The following is a 17,744-nucleotide window of genomic DNA, read 5'->3' on the forward strand; positions in this document are numbered from 1 at the left end:
TATAATTTTTTATTGTTCCATGCTATTATATTACCTGTTTTGGATGTTTATGGGCTTTACTTTACACTTCTATATCATTTTTGGGACAAACCTACTAACCGGAGGCCCAGCCCGTATTGCTGTTTTTTTTGCCTATTTCAGTATTTTGAAGAAAAGGAATATCAAACGGAGTCCAAATAGAATGAAACCTTCAGGAGCGATCTTTTTGGAACAAACGCAATCCAGAGGACTTGGAGTGCAAGCCAAGAAGTAGCCGAGGCGGCCACGAGGGTGGAGGGCGCGCCCACCCCTGTAGGGCACGCCCCCTATCTCGTGGGCCCCTCGGGCTTCCACCGACGTACTTCTTCCTCCTATATATATCCACGTACCCCAAAAACATCCAGGGAGCAACCGAAACACAATTTCCATCGCCGTAACCTTCAATATCCGCGAGATCCAATCTTGGAGCCGTCGCCGGCGTTCTGCCGGAGGGGGAATCCATCATGGAGGGCTTCTACATCAACACCATAGCCCTTCCGATGAGTTGTGAGTAGTTTACCACAGACCTTCGGGTCCATAGTTATTAGCTAGATGGCTTCTTCTCTCTTTTTGGATCTCAATACCATGTTCTCCCCCTCTCTTGTGGAGATCTATTCGATGTAACTCTTTTTGCAGTGTGTTTGTCGAGATCCGATGAATTGTGGGTTTATGATCAAGTTTATCTATGAGAAATATTTGAATCTCCTCTGAATTCTTTTATCTATGATTGAGTTATCTTTGCAAGTCTCTTCGAATTATTGGTTTGGTTTGGCCTACTAGATTGATCTTTCTTGCCATGGGAGAAGTGCTTAGCTTTGGGTTCAATCTTGTGGTGTCCTTTCCCAGTGACAGCAGGGGCAGCAAGGCACGTATTGTATTGTTGCCATCGAGGATAGAAAGATAGGGTTTATATCATATTGCATGAGTTTATCCCTCTACATCATGCCATCTTTCTTAATGTGTTACTCTGTTCTTATGAACTTAATACTCTAGATGCATGCTGGATAGCGGTCGATGTGTGGAGTAATAGTAGTAGATGCAGGCAGGAGTCGGTCTACTTGTCACGGACGTGATGCCTATATACATGATCATGCCTAGATAATCTCATAATTATTCTCTTTTCTATCAATTGCTCGACAGTAATTTGTTCACCCACCGTAATACTTATGCTATCTTGAGAGAAGCCTCTAATGAAACCTATGGCCCCCGGGTCTATCTTTTATCATGTAAGCTTTCAATCTACTTTTATTTGCATCATTACTTTTCCAATCTATATCATAAAATACCAAAAATATATTTATCTTATCATATTATCTCTATCAGATCTCACTTTCGCAAGTGGCCATGAAGGGATTGACAACCCCTTTATCGCGTTGGTTGCGAGTTCTTTGTTTGGTTGTGTAGGTGCGTGGGACTTGTGAGGAGCCTCCTACTAGATTGATACCTTGGTTCTCAAAAACTGAGGGAAATACTTACACTACTGTGCTACATCACCCTTTCCTCTTCAAGGAAAACCAACGCAAGCTCAAGACGTAGCACGTTGGTTGCGAGGTTCTTGTTTGTTTGTGTAGGTACGAGGGACTTTTTAGGAGCCTCCTACTGGATTGATACCTTGGTTCTCAAAAACTGAGGGAAATACTTACGCTACTTTGTTGCATCACCCTTTCCTCTTCAAGGGAAAAACCAACGCATGCTCAAGAGGTAGCAAGAAGGATTTTTGGCGCCGTTGCCGGGGAGGTCTTCGCTCAAGTCAAGACATACCAAGTACCCATCACAAACTCATCTCCCTTGCATTACATTATTTGCCATTTGCCTCTCGTTTTCCTCTCCCCCACTTCACCCTTGCCGTTTTATTCGCCCTCTTTTTCCCATTCCCCTCTCTCTTTCGCTTGCCTCTCATGTGCCTGTTTGCCCTTATGGCTTTGCCTAAGAACGTTGATCTCCATCTTAAAAGGTTGGAAGAGATTGAATTAAATATTAGAAGCTTTATGACTTTACAATTTAAGCATAATAATTTCTTTAGAAAAGAGCTTAGAGAACAAAAAAGCTTTATGGAATACATGAATAAAGAGCTCGATGATATGTCTAAGGAATTTTATGGTTTGAATTCTCAGATTGCTCGTCTTGAAAAATCAATAGACCAAATCTCTGATAAGCAAACACCTTAGTTAATAAGATGGCTACCAAACCAGAAGGGTTAGGGGAAAATAATGATGAAGATCTAAAAGTTATTGATGTGTCCCCTATTAAATCTTTGTTTTGCAATATGAATCTTGATAACGATGGGACTGGAGATGAGTCAACTCTAGTTAAAAGGCGTCCCAATGATTCAGAGTTTTTAGATCTTGATGTTAAATTTGGTAAAAGTGAGATTGAAGAGGTCAAAACTTTACATAGCAATGAACCCACTATTATGGATTTCAAGGAATTTAATTATGATAATTGTTCTTTAATAGATTGTATTTCCTTGTTGCAATCTGTGTTGAATTCTCCACATGATTATAGTCAAAATAAAGCTTTTACCAAACATATTGTTGATGCTTTGATGCAATCTTCTTCCTCCTCCTCGTCTTTGTCTTGTCTCCCTCGTGAGAGGAAGGAGGCTCGGTCCCTCCGGACTTAGCGTCCGAAGTATCTTCATGGTGGAAGCCACTTTTGGCCTCCTTGCCCTTTTTCTTCTTGTCCTTCTTCACTGACGCCTAGTATGGCGTCGGGACCAGCATCCTCATTAGGAGAGGATCAGCTGGATCTTCGGGGAGAGGGGCCGGACACCTGATCTGCTCCACCTTCTTTGTCTAGCCCTGTTTAAAGGATGGAATTCTTAGTGTATCCCCTTGGATTGATGAACCAAGCTATGTGCGGAAATTTAACCCTTACCAGGGTGGCCGGATGGTTGCAGTCAAGGCCGATGTCCTCGGACGTCTCCGGCCACGATTTTTGAGATTTGAAGAGCTGTTTCCAGATCTCCTTATGCGTCGTTCCGAAGAGTCATTGTAGAGTCTGGGGCCCTTCCGGATTAAACTCCCACATACGGAGAGGCCATCGCTTGCAGGGAAGGGTTCGACGGACGAGCATCACCTGAATCATGTTGGTAAGGCGAGCGTCCTTTTCTATAATACTCTTGACGCGTTTTTGCAGCATCAACACCTCGTCGGACGATCGCCAGTTCAGACCCTTATTGATCCACGACGCGAGCCGTAGCTGGGGTCCGGATCTGAATGCAGGAGCGGCTTCCCACTTGGTGCTGCGAGGTTCGGTGATGTAGAACCACTCCTGCTGCCATGGTGGTCTCCACAAAGGCCCCTTGAGGCCAAGTAACGTCGGGAAGCTTTCTTACCATGGCGCCGCCGCAATCCGCGTGCTCCCTGTCGACCGCCTTCGGCTTCACATTGAAGACCTTGAGCCATAAGCCCAAGTGTGGGAGGATGCGGAGAAATGCCTCGCACACGATGATTAACGCCGAGATGTGGAGGAAGGAGTTCGGGGCCAGATCATGAAAATCTAGCCCGTAATAGAACATAAGACCATGAACAAAGGGATGAAGGGGAAACCCTAACCCATGGAGGAAGTGAGGAATGAACACAACCCTCTCGCCGGGCTCTGGAGTAGGGATGGCCTGCCCCTTGGTTGGGAGCCTGTGCGCGATTTCCGTGGTTAAGTACCTCGCCTCCCGGAGTTCCTTGATATCTTTCTTCGTCACGGAGGAGGCCATCCACTTGTCCTGTGCTCCAGGTCCGGACATGGCTAGAATGTTTGGTGGCGATGGAAAAGATCAAAGCTTGGGCGCTGGAAACTCGGGGACGGAAGGGCAGAGGAAGAAGAAGGCGCGAGGAGAAAAGATGGGTCCTTATCCTCTTATAAAGGCAGTGAATATCAAGCGCCCCCTCATAAGCCTTAAACCTCGCCTATTCCCAAGGGGACGTGCGAACGGCATGGTTGGATCACCCAAACCTGTAATGATGAGAATCCCGTAATAAGGGGACACGATCTCTGCTTTAACAAGACGTGTCAATGGTCGTGCCTCGAAACGTGAAGCGGGGGCTATAAAATGGTTCAGAATAATAACAAGGTCAGAACATAACGTCTCGCCAAAAAAGTTGCCCATGAACGTGACTTATTCTGTTTTAAGTATTGTTGCCCTTATAGCTTAGGGTTGTAATTATTGGACAGAGCCAGATACATTTCTTATGTGCGGAAGACTGATTTGGATTATTCGGAGAAGGAACCCGCCTTGCAATGCCGAAGACAATCTACACGCCGGATACTTCGTCATTGAAGCCCAATCTAGGGGCTACTGAGGGAGTCCTGGACTAGGGGGTCCTCGGGCGTCCGGGCTATGTGATATGGGCCGGACTACTGGGTCGTGAAGATACAAGATCAAAGACCTTCCCCCGTGTCCGGATGGGACTCTCCTTTGCGTGGATGGCAAGCTTGCCGTTCGGACAATATATTTTCATTTCTTTGTAAACCGACTCTGTACAACCCTAGGCCCCTCCGATGTCTATATAAACTGGAGGGTTTAGTTCGTAGAGGCAATCATAATCATACAGGCTAGACATCTAAGGTTTAGCCATTACGATCTTGAGGTAGATACTCTTGTAACCCCTACACTCATCAAAGTCAATCAAGCAGGAAGTAGGGTATTACCTCCATTAAGAGGGCCCGAACCTGGGTAAACATCGTATCCCCTGCCTCCTGTTACCTTCGATCCTCAGACGCATAGTTCGGGACCCTCTACCCGAGATCTGCCGGTTTTGACATCGATAGGCACTGTACGAGGCCATGCGCGCTCTCACCCCTCTACAACACGACCGTGGCGCTGACGATCGCGGACATGAACACCGGCAGCTGTGCGCCATTCCACCCACCAACTCTGCTTTGTTGGCGCCGATTGGACGACAAGGTTGGCCCGTCAACATCCATCATAGGCCTCATGTCCACATGCGATGGAAAAGTTGTAGACTCTAATGAGAAGGGTTAGTGCATGGGAGGCGGTGTGGCCTCGAGTCCCAAGTGGCATGATTTGTGTTCCATGTCCTAATATTCATTGCCAGCGACTGCACCTTCGCTTCATGTGTCTCATCATGACAGACATGGACATACCCAACGCAGGAGGGGAACAAAAAGGACTTGGTGGATGGGTGCCGCCATAGATTTAAACTAGATTTAGATCTGGTCGCTTTTGTTTATTGAAATATGTCAAAAATGTAATAAATGTGCTCTGGTTTGGATGAAAATCATCTGGTTTGCATGTAATTCGTCTGATATGTTGAAATCCGGTCTAAATGTATGCAGCCATAGTTGGATGGCCGATGCCCTTACCTGCTTTTATCGTACAACAGGGTTTGCTCCTCCACAGGTGGAAACACAACCATTTAATATTATCTTATAGAAAAGAAACCTATAGTAGCAACAGGGTTTAATTTTTTGCTTAGTCTTGAGCTGCTACTATAATTTTACAAGGGACAATGCATGTTAATATCAAGTAAGATATTAATGTGTATGTGCAATGCATGTTAATATTAGGTAAGATATTAATTGCATTGTATATTATATTAATTTTGGGTAAGATATAAATTGCATGCTAATATTAGGCAAGATATAATGACTTTGTTAATGTTGACCAACATATATATTAGGTGTGATATTAATTATTGGATTATGCTAAACATGTTAAATGATAAACATCAGAGCGCCATAGGCTATTGGATAGATGCATCTGAACATGTGAAATTTGTTGGATCTCCACAACTCGTTCTTTTTATATTGGTACAGATATACCAAATTCTATTGGGTTCATTTGAACCCAATGTCAATAAAATGGCCCTGTCCTTGTTTTTTTTTCTTTTCGAAAAGGAGGTTGAGACCCCCGATCTCTACATCATTGTGATGCACATAATCATTCTTATTAAGTACAAGTCATAGAACAAAGGCAAAATTGTCAAACAATTACAAAATATGAAAGTAACATCTAAGGCTATGACATTTTCTTGCGCAACAACACTTCCCAACAGAGAATAAATGACCCCGCGCCATCGTCACCAGGTACGATTGAAGGCGGCCTGGACAAGAATTTTCATTGTAGTTGCCGGCACTAGCCATCGCTAGCTAGTAGTCAACCGTCACCATGACTAGTTCCCATAACCTAGTTGGCAAAACTTGGGAACGACATTCAACTTTTGGAAATATGAGATACAACATATAGAATCCATGGAAGCAACTTTTCACAGAAAACCATTATATTAGGGAAGAGCACCCAAGGTCTAGGAGGTATGTTGGATCTTTGTGTGTGCACACCCAAAATCCAGGGAGGTCCCCTAATCTCCGAGCATGGGCACGCATACACACACGGAGTGAATGGGGCATCACATACCCTTATTAAGCACGCGGGCTAAATTCACAGTTACCTACTACAATAGAGTTTATATCCACCATACCAGCGAGTATGCAAGCACATGTACGTTCCACACTTGTTTAAGTTACACAAACACCATTTCCAAAAATGACAATTCTCACAAGATCTTGAGATGACTTCCTTATGCTACCATACCTAGCAGCAATTATGGCGGGTTCCTCCATTAGGACAACCAGGAAGGAGACAATGAAGTGGCACACCATTTCCTCCACCAAGAACCTAATCAACTCTACCATATCTGCATTGTAGCTCCAAAGTGTGGTGGGGTGCCACGTTAGCTCGGTGCCGGCGAGTGACTCCTTCATTGTGACGTTGTCACATGCACGGGATCCTCCATAGTCTCTCTTGGGATTCTCATAAGTTCCCCCTGTATGTATTGGGGCTTGGCCATGAATTTCGACAATCAGGGAGGAGGGGTGTGGTTTGTATGAAAGGAAGATGTTCAACCGGGAAGAATCAACTTGGTTAAGAGTGAGAAAAAGGTCTGCGAGTTTTGAACAATGGTTGCAACACGATGTGGTGGAAGTGGCAAAGCGGGGTGGGATGCCAAGAGTCAAGGGAGGCAAATTTTGCCAGATATACCGTTATGTACGACATTGTATGGAAAGTATATAAACTTGGTGGGCCTTACAAACACTGGGACCATTTTTAGGGGCAAACCCGTCATACAACTTTTTAGAAAACCTAGGAAGCATCTTTCTTCACATACAAAAATGAATAACCCTCCCCCCCCCACACACAGAGAGAGAGAGAGAGAGAGAGAGATTGTGTATAGTTACTAGATGCATGGGTCAATTGTTGCAGGATTACCGGTTAGTTACCAAAGAATTTCTCGTATAAGTTACCATACTTATATATCCATCGGTTGAGTCTCCAACGATCATTCCAATACTTTTGTTGGCCATATTGATGAATATGCAAGCATATGTTCCATGCTTACTTAAATTAAAAAACGACATATTCAAAAGCGACAAACGACAAATCTCACAAGATCGTGCAACGACTCTCTTGCTAGTTTAGACATATTGATGAATATGCAAGCATATGTTCCATGCTTGCTTAAATTACAGAAACGACAAATCTCACAAGATTGTGCGACGACTCTCTTAACTTGACAGTTTAGCAGCAATTATGGCAGCTTCCTCCATGACAATAATGCAGAAGAAGACAACAGAGGGGCATACCATTTCCTCCGGTAAGAATCTGATCAACTCCATCAACCCTAGCTTGCACCACCCCTACCATGGAAAGGGGTTTTCGGTGGTCCGATGACATTGTCAGGTCGATGCTGGAGATTGGTGTTTGTCGAATTGCATTGGTTCCTCCATGGCATTTCCTGGGGTTCTCATAAGCCCCCCTCCCCCCTATGTATTAGGGATTGGTCATGAATTTGGACGACGATGGAGAAGAGATTTGGATGAGAGGGAGTTTCTTGGCTATGAAGTATCAACTAAGTGTAAGCAAAATGTTTATGTGCTTGGAAGAATGGACGTGGCATGATGTGATGGAAGGGGTGAACGTGATGGGATGCAAGGGAGTTAAGGGAAGAGCTGTTTTGCAGGATCTACCATTACAGTACGTTTTCTCGATCACAAAATATCCGGCATCGTATGGATATTCTAGATGCAGATTTGGAACCTTGAGGGTATCCTTCGAGGCTTCGACCCTTTGGTTGAACTAAGGAGGGCTGTGGAATGGACGTTTCCAAATTTGCATCCCTCACGGAGAGAATTGTCCTATACCGACTTAGCTGGTACTAGCAATTTCCCAAATAACAAAGATAGTAGTATGAGCCGTAATTCAGCTGGTTCTGGTACAACCGTTTGGCCAGAAAATGATGTTTTGAGGTGTGCCACTGGGTATTTGTTGATCGGAGTCTACAACCATACATAACAAATTTAGATTGCGACATTCCTTACTAATCTTTTTTCGAGGGGGTATTCCTTACTAATCCGGGCTAGTCCTACAGACGACGCGCAGCACCAGTCAGTCCTTTCCCACCGTCGCATGAAGACACGGCCACAGACAGAAACGAGGGACTGGACGACGCGTGATCCGTTCCACCAACTCAGGAGAAGCGAGGCGCGGCGCGGTGCTGGCACTGACTGTCTGCACGGATACGTCCATTCCACGGCCTCCGTCCACATCCGCGCTGCAGCAGCAGTTTCACTTGGAGTGAAAGGCTTGCTCCTCCGAACTGGGCATTTTCCCGGGGAGGCGCTTCGCGGGGCGAGATGCACCCTGGCCAGATGGTCCTTCTCCTCGTTCACTCCCCACCGTCCTTTTCACTGTCAGGGGGGGACGAGGCCAAGTTCGCCAGCCCACCGTACTCTTGCAGGCAACGCAGCCAGGGATCACATGGCATTCTCCAGGGTGGGGAGCGCAGAGAATCCAGCCGGGGCGGAGGAGGAGATAGATGCAAACAAAAATCAACGGGAGGAAGGAAACACACACGTTTCCGACTTTCAGTTGAGGCAGATGGACGGACCTACGCGAAAGCGAGAAAAACAAACGCGAAAAGCGCGCCGGAAAGGTCGGGCATGGGATGCACATGCCCTGACTGGTAGGTGGGCCATCAAGTAGTACCAGCACACCGTCCGGTGGGACCAACGAACGAACGAGCGAGCATCGCCCCTTCCCTGGCTCGCGTGGGGCCCCGATTTTCCTCGCTCTACACAGCTGTGACCCGCGATCGCGAGTAATTACGCTCCAAAACTGCCAAGGCGTGCTGCAGGATCCATCTAACTAATCTCGTCGGCTCAACTCAACTCAGAAAAGAAAAAGAAAAAACTAATCGTCGTCTGGTCCCAGTCATCTCACACGCAGCGGCGTGATCCGTCCATCAGACGGAAGAAGAGGGCCGGTGCACGTTAATGGCCTGCTCGGTCGTTGTTCATGCGCGCCCCTCCCTCACTCCCTCCCTATTAATATCCTCCTCCTCCTTGGGCCTTGGCTCCCTCCAAACAACCGGAGCTCGCGTCCCCCTCGATCTCCGGACAAAAATCCGCCCTTTTTACGCCCGCCTTGCCCTTTCTGGCCGCGAGAGCCCCACCCCCACCACGATCTCGCCCCCTCGCGTGCGCGTGTTTCCGTCGCCCCTTGTCTGTCCCTTTCGCCCGATTTCCTTGCGGTTGAGGAGGTTGTTGGAGCGGGCCGGGGAAGAAAAGAAGTTAGCCCGCCGCGCCGCGCCTCGCCGCGCCGCCGCCGCAGCCATGAACGCGCTCGCCGCGACCAGCCGCAACTTCCGCCAGGCCGCCCGGCTGCTCGGCCTCGACTCCAAGCTCGAGAAGAGCCTCCTCATCCCCTTCCGCGAGATCAAGGTCCCGCCGTCTTCTCTTCTCTCTTCTCTCTTCCCTCCTCTCCTCGCCGCCGACCGGACCTTGACTTTGTTTTGCTTATCATCTTGGGTTCCTTTCCTTCGCAGGTCGAATGCACCATCCCCAAGGACGACGGCACGCTGGCCTCCTTCGTGGGCTTCCGCGTGCAGCACGACAATGCCCGCGGGCCCATGAAAGGTGGCATCCGCTACCACCCCGAGGTGACGGGATCTCTTCTCATCTCCTCGTGGGATTGTCTTGCTACTTCTGTCAATTTGATTGCGATTTCTCCTGAAAGCCTAAAACAAGACGCATCGAAATAGCTCTCAAAAAAGCGATTGTGACCCTAAAAGAATAAGCAAATTAACACACGCAAAAATTGCTGGATTGCTTGCCAACCTGGCATGCTTTTACATCCATTGCTCATGGTCAACGATGTCATTGTTTCTTTTTCAATTCAAAGATGTGGATCCACGGTGCTTGGCATTCTTAGGTTATTTTTGTATGCTGTGTCCAGCTCTGCTACTTGACTTTCGCCTGTATGCTTAATTTAGGACATCATGTAGATTCTCCTTGCTGTCATTTTGTCAGGCAAATGATTTGAAGCTATAGAATCCTTTTTAATGAGAGCATGCAATGCTCCTCTGTTATTACAAGCTCATATTTCTGTTGTTAAACTGTCGAAACAACCTGGCATATCTTCGAAGTCGTTGATTCTGTAACGCTCGACAAAATAAACTGTTATCGATGACGACAAAAGAATGTCTGGTGCTGGATCTTGTTATCCGTTGAACCAATATTTTGTCGGTTGTTTGACTGAATTACCTTTTGTAAGTAAGCGCTATTTTATACGTTGATTGTGTAACGAGCAGCATATAGACTGTTAACGACAATGACAAAAGAATGTGTGCCCGGTCTTGTTATTCGTTGATCCAGTATTCTGGTGATATTTTGCAAGCCTAGAAAATTTATATCTTTCAAAAAATGCTAATTCATTTATAGAAATAAACAACCGAGCTAAAGTATAGTCGGTTGTTTGACTGAATTACTTTAATTGTTTCAAGGCGTTGATTGTGTAACCTCAGCAAATAAACTGTTATCGATAACAACAAGAGAACATATGCCGGATCTTGTTATTCGTTGAACCAATATTCTGCTGATATTTTGAAAGCCTAGAAAGTTTGATATCCCTAAATGATAATTCGCTTAAGGAAACAATCAACTTAGCTAACATACTGACGGTTGTTTGACTGAATTACTTTTGTGAGTAAGCAGTATTTTATTAAAAATTGTTTCAAGACGTTGATTCTTATCTGGCATATCAAACTTAAGCAGTATTTTATTAGAAATTGTTGGACTGAATTACCTGGCATATCTTAGAAGTCGTTGATTCTGTAACGCCCGACAAATAAACTGTTATCGATAACGACAAAAGAATGTTGTGTAACCAGATCTTGTTATTCGTTGAACCAGTATTTTGTCGGTTGTTTGACTGAACTATTTTTTGTGAGTAAGCACTAATTTATCTAGAAATTGTTTCAAGATGTTGATTGTGTAATGCTCAGCAAATAGACTGATAGCGATAACGACAAAAGAATGTGTGCCTGATCTTGTTATTTGTTGATCCAGTATTCTGGTGATATTTTGCGAGCCTGGAAAGTTCTACATCCTTCAATGCTAATTCAGTTATCGAAACAACCAACTTAGCTAAAGAATTGTCGGTTGTTTGACTGAATTACTTATGTGAGTAAGCACTATTTTATTTAGAAATTATGTCACGATGTTTATTGTGTAACCTCAGCAAATAAACTATTATCGATAACGACAAGAGAACGTGTGCTGGATCTTGTTATTTGCTGAACCAATATTCTGCTGGTATTTTGAGAGCCTAGAAAGTTTGATAACCCTAAATGATAATTCAGTTAAGGAAACAATCAACTTAGCTAAAGTACTGTCGGTTGTTTGACTGAATTACTTTTGTGGGTTAGCTCTATCTGTCTATTTGATTAGGAATTGTTTGAAGACGTTGCTTGTGTAACGCTCAGCAAATAGACTGTTATCGATAACGAACATGTGCCCGATCTTCTTATTCGTTTATCCAATATTCTGGTGATATTTTGTGAGCCTAGAAAATTCTATATCCTTTAATACTAATTCAGTTATGGAAACAACCAACTTAGCTGACGTATTGTCGGCTGTTTGACTGAATTACTTATGTGAGCAAGGACTGTTTTATTTAGAAACTGTTTCATGATGTTTATTGTGTAACCTCAGCAAATAAACTGTTACTGATAACGACGAGAGAACGTGTCCGGATTTTGTTATTCCCTGAACCAATATTCTGCTGATAGTTTGCGATCCCAGAAAGTTTGATATCCCTAAATGATAATTCAGTTAAGGAAACAACCAACTTAGCTAATGTACTGTCGGTTGTTTGACTGAATTACTTTTGTGAGTAAGCGCTATTTTCTTAGAAATTGTTGCACCATGTGTTGTTCTTTATTTTAGATTCTGAAAAGCCAAGGCAGTAAGTCAGTTGCAGGGTTGACTGATTTCTTCTTGTACTTAAACTGCTTGACAGGTTGATCCAGATGAAGTAAACGCACTTGCTCAACTGATGACATGGAAAACTGCCGTTGCGGCTGTACCATATGGTGGAGCAAAGGGAGGAATAGGGTGCTCTCCTGGTGATTTAAGTAGGAGTGAGTTGGAGCGTCTGACGCGTGTATTTACTCAGAAAATTCATGACCTTATTGGAACTCATACCGATATTCCAGCTCCAGACATGGGAACTAATTCACAGGTATGCTATGCAATTTCAGTGTCTTTACCATCGTTCACTGCCTTCCTATGTTCTGCTACTAACTCTATCTGAAACCATTTTCCATACAGACCATGGCATGGATCTTTGACGAGTACTCAAAATTCCATGGTCACTCCCCAGCTGTTGTCACAGGGAAGCCCATTGTAAGTATTACCACTATAACAGAAAATTATCTGCTGCATATAAACTCTTTACACATGATTACTAATATGATCACAATTTGGGCCTATTTGTTAGGATCTTGGTGGATCATTAGGTAGGGATGCTGCCACTGGGCGGGGTGTAATGTACGCTACTGAGGCTCTCCTGGCCGAATATGGGAAGTCTATTTCTGGATCGACCTTTGTTATTCAGGTGAGCTGTGATAAACTGTTGAGTTCTTGAATGGTAGAAAGATAGTAGCGAGTGCCATGGTAAAAAACCAAAATAAGTCTGTTCAAACATAGTGCTACTGTTAGTAGCCATCATAATGTAAAATTGTGCTTATTCTATGATGAAATCCTGCAGGGATTCGGTAATGTTGGTTCATGGGCTGCACAACTCATCCATGAGAAAGGTGGTAAGGTAATTGCACTTGGAGATGTATCAGGCACAATCAGAAACAAAGCAGGGATAGACGTACCTGCTCTGATGAAGCACAGAAATGAGGGTGGTCAGTTGAAAGACTTTCATGGCGCTGAAGTCATGGATGCCTCAGAGTTGCTAGTGCATGAATGCGATGTCCTCCTCCCATGTGCCTTAGGCGGAGTTCTTAACAGGTAATTGCTATTATCCTTTTGCGCTCTTGATGTGGCCTAAATCATTTTCACTAGATTTCACCGTACGTCACGGTTTCCCCCCTTTTTTGTTACATGTTTTGTTAAGTGTTTTCTTCTGCTAGTTTTATTGTGAATAGCAAACATCATTGATGTGCGGATATTGTGATAATCCTGACTTAACGAATTCTGCAGATAAGTTGATGCATTTTTTATTCAATCTTTGTACCTTATGAGCAACCTATTTTCTGATTGCTTCCTGGATATATACTTATAGTTTAGGGTAACTGATGATTTGCTTTAATATCTGAAGGGAAAATGCCCCTGATGTTAAGGCCAAATTTATAATCGAAGCTGCTAATCATCCAACCGATCCAGAAGCTGACGAGGTAAGAGTACTGTACCACCAAACAACTTACGATAAATTTTCATCCTTGAGAAATATAAAAAATACAACCATTGTTCAATTCTGTTTTCTGAATGTCTCACTTTTGTTGTATGTGCTGTAGATTCTTACCAAGAAGGGAGTGGTCGTGTTGCCTGATATCTATGCTAATGCTGGTGGTGTGATCGTTAGCTATTTTGAGTGGGTTCAGGTAATTGAGTATACGATGGCGGCCTTTGCCATCTCATTCCAAATTATCTTTTTGCTTGAGCCGGCAGTTTCCTTATGCTTTTTTGATGGGGCAGAACATTCAAGGATTCATGTGGGAAGAAGAAAAGGTGAACATGGAGCTCCATAAGTACATGAACAGCGCGTTCCAGAACATCAAGGCCATGTGCAAGTCTCAAGATTGCAACCTTAGGATGGGAGCATTCACCTTGGGAGTGAACCGGGTTGCTCGCGCCACCATCTTGAGGGGCTGGGAGGCATGAGGAATTCCAGATTCCTTATCGAATAATCCATGCCCGACACCGTGGTGGATGACAGTTCTTATATCCACCATCATTGATTTGGTAAATTCATCATAAGTTGCCGGCATGCCAGGAGTCCAATTGAAATAATTTTCGGTGTACATGACAGAGATGATGGGTTTGTTCTTTCTGTTAGCTAATTATCTGCCCTGGGTTGCCAACTATGGTGATCTAGTTCTGTGTGATTGTAAACCTTCAGAGTTGTTGAATGTTTACCAAAAGTCTCTGGATTTTAATATCAAAAAGGTTATTTTGGCATCATTGGTTTCAACATTTCTGGTCTGAGATTTGATGGCCCCAAATGTAAGAGATTACTTCTGCAAGATTCATGTAACTGAGAGTTTCAACAACTTATGGCAGACAAATATCAAAGAACCAGAACAATTGCATCTGTTTCTCTTTTTGCATGAGCTGACGAGATTCATACAAATTCAGTCTCAAGCCAAACCCTCGGGGCCTCGTTGGACGGATGGTGGTATTTGTTCAGACTTGAACTAAACTGGAGCTCCGAAAAGAAATATCCCTACCTAGTTCAAACAACCCCTAAAACTGCTGAAGTTCAACAACAACATAAAGAAAAACCTAAAACTACCGATGATGGATAGAACACAAAAGCTACCGTCCTGTGCACTGCATTTAGGAACTGAAGAGGTGTTCTTTCAACTATGTGACGATGTTTCATGAGCTGCCATGCTTCAGAACTACGGCGCCTTTGTTGCCCCTGGCACCTGGGCAGGCAATGCGAGGACACAAAACTTCGGATTATTTGGTACCTCGTCATAAAAGTTCAGCAGAAATTGTTTGCGAGGTTTGCGGCGCGGCTTGACCAATGCTGACCGAGCCTCATTGGGTGTAATTTCATCCGCGGCGGCATCCATCAATGTCGGTTTGCGCAACCAGCCACGGCCCTTGGGCGGAGCAGATGCAACGTTGCCACCAGCCTTCTTGTCTGCAATTGATGTTGAGGCAGAGCCGCAGGTGGATTTTGCCGGCTCTGATCTGCAGGTCCGACGACGGCGCTTGTGCTTCACAAATGGAGCTTCGGTGTCACCCTCCTTGTCGGAGGCTAGGGCCGGAGCAGAGTTTTCGTCAGCTGCCACAAGGGGCAGTTTGCAGGGCTGGGTGCTGCACTCTGGCGTACTGAATGCTGCAGGTTCCTTGGCCAAGAGCGGCCGCTTGGCTGCTGGAGCCTCGCCGCCATCTTCCTCCGTGACTAATGCTGCACCAGAGCCGTCGTTGACGATCACAAGTGCCAGCTCGCGAGGTTCCCCATGGTTCTTATCAGTGGCGGATGGAGCCTCATTGTTGTCTTTCTTGTCCGTGACGAGCGCTTCGCCCGGGACGTCGGCCGCCCCTACCTCCGTCAGAAGGCGAGACCGGCCACGGCGTTTGGGCATCGCGGATGGCGACCCGCTCACAAACTTCTTGCCAGAAGCCGGATTGGCCGGCAAGCCATCCTTCCGAGGCCGACCGCGGCCGCGCTTGGCCCCTGCCGCCGGCGAGCCATCCTTCTTAGGCGGACCGGGCCCGCGCTTGGCCCCTGTCATCAGAGGCCCAGCACTCACCGCCACCGCAGCGGTCTGCCAATCATCCCTCCTAGGCCGACCGCGACCACGCTTGACCACCACCAGCGAGTCATCCTTCCTGGGCCGACCGCGGGCGCGCTTGGGCTCTGTCGGCGGAGGCCCAGCCTTGGCCGGCGCAGCCGCCGCCGCCAGGACCTCGGTGAGTGCGAGCTCGGGCTGGGGCTCGTCGTCGGAGCAGCAAGAGTACCGCCCAGGCGCGGCGCAGACGAAGAGGCCCTCGGCGACGTGCTTGGCGAGGTAGTAGCGGAGGAACCTGTCGTGCGCGGCGGGGACGCCGGGGTACCTGTCGCGGATGAAGCCCGAGATGGCGGACTCCGCCGAGCCGCCGTCCTCGCCCAGCGCCTGGATCGCCTCTTCGATCATCTGCAACCAGACGAGGACGCAAACGTCAGCCAGCGGCGGCAGCCCATCCAAACCCCATTGCCATTGAACAACCAACCAGATTGAGCGCAAGCGATTTCTCCTCACATCGGAGACGATGCTCGAATTTTTCTTTCCGAATCAATGAGGAGCATCCGTCGCTGGCGATGCTCAATTAGTGATTTCCTAATTCGATTCAGGTGGGTGGGTGGAGATTAAAGAGCAAATCCAACTGTTCTTCCGGTGGAGAGAGAGAGAATCGACCGAATAAGCGGGGAGGAATAGGTAGGCGATTAATCGGCCGGGGAGGAGTGATTACCCATGAATACGGTGGGTGATCCGGCGTGGGATCCCGGCGCTTGGGCACGGCGGCGGCGGCCGCCGCCGACGAGGACGGCTCCCCCAGCGTCGCTTGCCCCGCCGCGACGGCCAGCATTGCGCGGCGGGGGCGGGCGGATTGGTGGGAGCGAGGGAGGGGCAGGAGACCAGGGGCGGAAAGGGGAGGGCGCAAATCTAGAAGAGACGAGAGGCAGGTTTAAGGAGGGGGAGAAGAGAAGGAAGCGGAGGAACGCGTCTGGTGTTTCTGGGTTCCGGAGAAAGGAAAGCCCGCCTGTGTTCGGACCATATTGCCCTTCCTGTAGGCGATTCGCCTCTTCTCTTCTCCCCCCGGAAGATGTTGGGTGGTGATATTTCGCAGCAAAAGGCACGAGAACGAATCGCCATGGGATGGGCTTTTCCTTCGGAGTTTCGATCAAAACGTTTGGCTTTGTTGAGCAAGGACATGGTTTGGGTTGGGTAACGCTGCACTGCAGGCTCACCTAACCTTTTTTATGCCACGTTTTGCGACGGAGTAGCAACAGTGGCGTCCTGGCGTGTGCCAAGGATTGACCGGCGGCCGTCCCGTACCGTGTCTGTCAGTGTTACTGTTAGTCAGCTGCTGCCCCGTAGGGCTGTAGTGTTACTGTAGTGCAGTAGAACGTTAATTAAAAAAAGTACTCCTTTCATCGTTAGAGCAACTCCAGCGCGCCGACCCAAAGGGACGGCGTTTTTGTCCGTTTTCTGTCTGTTTGGGTCGGCCGCTCGCTCGGCGTCCGCCCTCTTTAAGATTTGGGTCGGCAATACGCCCAACGGCCGCGGCCCATTTCATGTCCGCACGTAAATATTGAAAAGGGTCCGCGGCCATAGATCATGCCAGCGGTCATGTCGTCACCCATAGTTCATGCCAGCATAATGCCAGCGCCGACATACAATGTCAGCTTCAGAAAAACACCGCACAGTTCAGCCGGCACACATGCCAGCACACAAAAAGAGATGGGAGTTCGACCACGCCATCGCGGCCGTGGTCATGCCAGCACACTTGTCGGCATAAAAAAAAGGATGGTGTTCGCCGCCATAGGTCACTCGTCGTTGAACTTGAGCATGTCGGCCTGCATCTTCTCGAACCACTGCCTCTTTCTTGGCGAGACGGTGTTGAGATCCAACTTCATGATTTTCACACCCATCATCATGCTAGCGAGAGCCACTTCTTTCGCCTTGGTCTTGGCATTGACGGCC

At 46.7% G+C, this 17,744-nt stretch overlaps 2 protein-coding genes across 3 annotated transcripts; one reads left to right on the top strand and one right to left on the bottom strand.

The window, feature by feature from the left end:
• The first annotated feature begins 9,390 nt into the window (after positions 1–9,390).
• LOC119365085 (glutamate dehydrogenase 2, mitochondrial) lies at positions 9,391–14,502 on the top strand. The gene is made up of 9 exons (XM_037630684.1): positions 9,391–9,753; positions 9,858–9,971; positions 12,332–12,553; positions 12,643–12,717; positions 12,812–12,928; positions 13,082–13,332; positions 13,643–13,718; positions 13,839–13,925; positions 14,020–14,502. Exons 1-9 carry the CDS (start codon positions 9,646–9,648, stop codon positions 14,203–14,205), a joined length of 1,236 nt encoding a protein of 411 aa, XP_037486581.1. The 5' UTR covers positions 9,391–9,645; the 3' UTR covers positions 14,206–14,502.
• A 109-nt stretch (positions 14,503–14,611) lies between these two features.
• Positions 14,612–16,821, bottom strand: LOC119365086 (histone-lysine N-methyltransferase 2B-like). Of its 2 annotated transcripts, none has more exons than XM_037630685.1 (2): positions 16,510–16,821; positions 14,612–16,193 (listed from the first exon to the last, which is right to left on the bottom strand). In XM_037630685.1, exons 1-2 carry the CDS (start codon positions 16,624–16,626, stop codon positions 14,946–14,948), a joined length of 1,365 nt encoding a protein of 454 aa, XP_037486582.1. In that variant the 5' UTR covers positions 16,627–16,821; the 3' UTR covers positions 14,612–14,945. The 2 variants fall into 2 exon arrangements, with proteins under 2 accessions (XP_037486582.1, XP_037486583.1); XM_037630686.1 differs by having other exon boundaries at positions 16,270–16,594.
• Between the last annotated feature and the right edge of the window lie 923 nt (positions 16,822–17,744).

Source organism: Triticum dicoccoides, chromosome 2B (assembly GCF_002162155.2).
Source record: "Triticum dicoccoides isolate Atlit2015 ecotype Zavitan chromosome 2B, WEW_v2.0, whole genome shotgun sequence".
NCBI classification, from domain to species: Eukaryota; Viridiplantae; Streptophyta; class Magnoliopsida; order Poales; family Poaceae; genus Triticum; species Triticum dicoccoides.

What these genes read in the sequence shown, in the direction of transcription:
- LOC119365085 (XM_037630684.1), top strand. Translation starts at nt 9,646, where the DNA reads ATGAACGCGCTCGCCGCGACCAGCCGCAACTTCCGCCAGGCCGCCCGG. An exon ending in GCATCCGCTACCACCCCGAG is followed by an intron (nt 9,972 to 12,331) that starts GTGACGGGATCT and finishes ACTGCTTGACAG; the next exon opens with GTTGATCCAGATGAAGTAAA. An exon ending in ACATGGGAACTAATTCACAG is followed by an intron (nt 12,554 to 12,642) that starts GTATGCTATGCA and finishes TTTTCCATACAG; the next exon opens with ACCATGGCATGGATCTTTGA.
- LOC119365086 (XM_037630685.1), bottom strand. Translation starts at nt 16,626, where the DNA reads ATGCTGGCCGTCGCGGCGGGGCAAGCGACGCTGGGGGAGCCGTCCTCG. An exon ending in ATCACCCACCGTATTCATGG is followed by an intron (nt 16,194 to 16,509) that starts GTAATCACTCCT and finishes GTCTGGTTGCAG; the next exon opens with ATGATCGAAGAGGCGATCCA.